The sequence below is a fragment of the Pterocles gutturalis genome, unplaced genomic scaffold (genome assembly GCF_000699245.1).
Source record: "Pterocles gutturalis isolate BGI_N339 unplaced genomic scaffold, ASM69924v1 scaffold31066, whole genome shotgun sequence".
Taxonomy (NCBI): Eukaryota; Metazoa; Chordata; class Aves; order Pterocliformes; family Pteroclidae; genus Pterocles; species Pterocles gutturalis.
The window spans coordinates 30304-34218 of NW_010101412.1; the positions used below are offsets into that span (position 1 = coordinate 30304).

The 3915-nt window shown below is 52.8% G+C and overlaps 1 protein-coding gene across 2 annotated transcripts in view; it reads right to left on the bottom strand.

The window, feature by feature from the left end:
* The window catches only part of TNR (tenascin R), a 29390-nt gene extending 25680 nt beyond the window's left edge, over positions 1 to 3710 (bottom strand). The window contains exons 1-2 of one of the 2 annotated variants that reach the window (XM_010083366.1): positions 3215 to 3710; positions 7 to 217 (exon numbers count right to left, since the gene is read on the bottom strand). In XM_010083366.1, the coding sequence (XP_010081668.1) occupies positions 7 to 217; positions 3215 to 3710 (707 nt within the window). Of the gene's footprint in view, positions 1 to 3; positions 218 to 3214 lie in introns of both variants that reach the window. The other variant, XM_010083374.1, reaches the window with a different exon arrangement.
* Positions 3711 to 3915: the final 205 nt, after the last annotated feature.

Below are 3915 nucleotides of genomic sequence, written 5' to 3' on the forward strand. Positions count from 1 at the left end.
CAGCCGGTGGGGCAGCGGAGCTGGGAGCAATCCTCGCCCCCGTAGTCGTTGTCACAGATGCACTGGCCCTCCAGGCAGACGCCGCGGCTGGAGCATCCCCTTGGGCAGAGGGGTTCGGAGCAGTTGGTGCCTGCCCAGCCCTCCATGCACACACAGCTGCATGACTCCAGGCTGAAGTTCCCGTGGCCGCTGCACTGTGGGGTGTAATCCAGCTGCCCTGCAAGGACGTGGGACCCAGGGTCAGAGCCCACCGGGTGGGAGGTGGAAAAAGGTCAGTGTTGGCCCCAGCTCAGCCTGTCGATGGGCTGTGGGAAAGCGGGGCAAGATGTGGGGCAAGCAGGGGATGGTCCTCTCTCTGGTTGAGCATGGCCAGCTCTGGGGAGCTGCTGGCTTCAGGGATGGCAGGGGCAGAATTGGTGACATGGACTCATACTAGGGTGTGGGGGGGGTCCCCAGGAGTTTGTCTGTCCCCTTGGGAGTGTTGGCCTCCATGGCTATGGGTGCTATCAGCCTTTTTGGAGTGCAGGTGCTCCCTTTGTTTTTCTTTAGCCCAGGTTGATGGGAACCTCCCTAGACCTCTTACTGGGAAAAAGCCTCCCTTGGCCAAGCCCTCTGCACCAGCCATAACCATAACAAGCTCCTGTTGTCTCCTTCTATAGGTGAGAGATCCCAGTCTGCTCACACTCTCTCTCTACAAGCAGCTTTGCACCCAAAGACATCATCTTTGTCCCTATCGTGGTGAGACCGGTTAAGATGGAACTGTTGGCTTTGCACAAAGTATCAGGAGTGTGGGCATGCTGGGGTTGTGGGAAAGTGGGGAAAGCCCACAACCACCACCTCTGGTGTCCCCCCTTTACCTGGCAGCCTTGCACAGGATGCTCTGGGGCAAGAAGGGATGCATGGGGACGAAGGCAGCAGTTCCTCTGATATTGCCAACGCTCCCCTCTTTTGCCCCTCAACATGCACCCATTACTCCAGCTTGGAGTTTACCCCAGCCAGGAGAATTTTCCCTTGCTAATTTTTACTGCTTTTCTTCCCCTTGGGAAACCTCTGCACCATGAAGACCCCAAGCTGCAGGACTTTTTGTTCCCTAAGTTGCCCATCCTAGCTGAGCCTCCTGAGCAGCTCTCCCTACGGCGGGTCCAGCAGATGCCCATGTGAAAGGGGTTTGGTGATGTGCTGTACCAGACAGACCTGTTCTCTGTGACATCTAGTGATAGGACAAGGGGCAACGGGTGCGAGCTGGAACATAGGAGGTTCCACTTGAATATGAGGAAAACCTTCTTCACAGTGAGGGTGACAGAGCACTGGAACAGGCTGCCCAGAGAGGGTGTGGAGTCTCCTTCTCTGGAGACATTCAAAGCCCGCCTGGATGCGTTCCTGTGTGATCTGATCTAGGTGTCCTGCTCCGGCAGGGGGATTGGACTAGATGATCTTTCGAGGTCCTTTCCAATCTCTAACATTCTGTGATTCTGTGATTCTGTGTTTGGGTTACTTCACGTGATGCTTCCCACCTAAACTGTGAATACTGGGAATGACGATCAGGTTCTCTTCCAATCTCAGCCTCTAGTTAAGTTGTCAAAAGAGGAGAGAGGATGCTTGTAAGTGTGGTGGAAGAGAGCAGCTGTCCTTGGGGAAATGCCTTGGGCGGTGGGGTAGGGATCCTGATCTCCTCTGCAGTGCAGTGAATTGAAAGCAACTCTGGTAAAAATAAATGAAATCGTACTCCAGTTTTAGCTCAGCACATCTGTGATTGGAGTGGAGACTCCATCAAGCGATGGATGCTTAATGGCATGGTAGTAACTTAAGTAGGCCCAGCACAGTTTTAAATTAATTCATTTAAAACAGGTTTTTCCCATTTGGTTTCCTACTTGCTTTTAACCCTTGCTTTGCACACACTGGTGGCACATGTGGGTGTTTTCCATTTTTTTCTTTTTTTTTGTTTAATGCAGCCAATGACTGTTGCATCAGTGGTGGTGGTGGGGATGCAGGCTGAGCCCACAGCTGGAAACATGCTGACTTCCACCAGCTGCATGGGAGATATCTGCCTGTGTTGTGTGTGCTGTCCTCGTTTCTCCCTACCCAACCCACACACCCTCAATCCAACCCTGTTGACCTGAGTGTGGGTTGCTCCCATTTCATTTTACTGAGATCTCAACAGAGAAGAGTTGGGGTACCACAGAAAAATCACACTTGTAGCTGCAAAACTTTGAAAAAGGGAGCAGGCATTGGGGAGGCAAGGGTTGCTCTTAATTTTTTTTCTTCCCTGTTGTTATTCTTGGCCTGACAAGTAGTTTTCCCCTGGAAAGACACCCTGTATGTCTCTCTGTGCTTGGTGGCCTTTTCCTGCGAGGAGCCCCGGTGTGTCAGAGCCCCAAGGGATGGATGCCCTTTGGGGCAGCCCCTCGTACCGACCTCCCCAAGACGTAAGGAAAACCATCAGTGTGCTAGCTCCCCTGCTGTCTCTAGCCCAAACCTTTCTTAACCCATCTCATTTCAACCACATGCTGCTTCCCTGGCTCTGAGGAACCGCCACGGTGAAATGAGAGGCCGTCTTTGATGGGGTAACCCTAACAGGGGCTCTCAGGAAGCTTCACAAATGGTACGTGTGGTTATTCAGATGAAGTATCCTGTTGATTTTGTGCCTTTGTTATAGGCTTTGTTTGCATCTTTCATGGCAACAGCAGTAATTCCCTGTAGCTTTTATTATTTTCTTTTTTTTTTATTTTTTTAAACTCAGCTTTCCATACACATTCACTCCTCCTACAGAGAAGATGAAGGGGTTTATTGACGGCCCCCGTGGTGCTGCCTTCAGCCCAGGGCCAGCTTAGGAGAGCAGCAGCTAAGTCTCTCCTCCCTGTCCCACGCACAGTGGTGGATCTCTAACAGCACTGCAAGGATTGAGGGGCCGGGACATCACCCTGCTCACCCCTTACCTGTGGTAACTATCTGTAACGGGGCTTTAGCTCTGGCCGTTATGGGGTTTCTGCAGAGAGCAGGGCATAGGGGCTCAAGCAACCAATCCTTCCCAGGGATTTTCCTGCCATGCAGGACCTAAGCCAGGCTTTTCCCTAAAGCCTCAGCCACATCATGGGTGAATGTAGGTTTTCCTCCATCGCCACTCTGAGTTGCATCACTGGTTTTGTGTTTATATCTCCTGCCTTTGGCTTAAGCCCTCAGTCCCCAGCAAGAGCTAACAGGATAGCTTTACTACCTGTGGCTGCATTTTCTTGGCAGCAATTGGAGTTGCATTGGTCCCGGAGGATGGAGACCTCCCTCTCCAGCATCTCAATCCTGCTCAGCAGCTCCTGCAGGGACGGGAGGGAGGTAGAGCACTTGCAGGCCTGCTTGGGCAAGTTTATCTTGTGGGTGAAGGTGACCCGGCTCTCGCTGTCGGAGGTCTGCTCCGCGTACTCGGCCAGCCGGTCGTCTTCTGAACTCACCTCCTCGGCCGAAGACTTGAACATGGATGAGCAGCAGCTGTCCAGGGGGATGTTGATGTTGTAGATGTGGTGGAAGACCATGGGCTGCTCTTTGATGGGTGGGCTGCAGTTGGCAAGGCCACCCTCCTCCACCACTGCTGGCCTCTCAGCTGGCTCTGTTGTCACCTCCAGCCGGCACTCAAAGGGCTTGAGGACGGCACCCAGCAGAAGCAAGTTGAAGCTGATGAGCACGTTTCTCAGGACTGGGTTTTCACTGTCTGTCCCCATTTTTTTTGGGAGAGGGAAAAGCCTTCTAAGCCAGCCTTGGTCAGCCGAGTGCGGGGAGGACCTGAGGACACAGAAGAAAAAGAGCATGGTTGGTGTTAGCCCTGAAACTGTGCTCAGCTTAGAGAGACCAGTGTTTCTGGGCAAAGTCATCCAGAGAGATGTGAGGCCGACTCGACCTGCACACAGTCCTGCTGCCTTTGGTGGA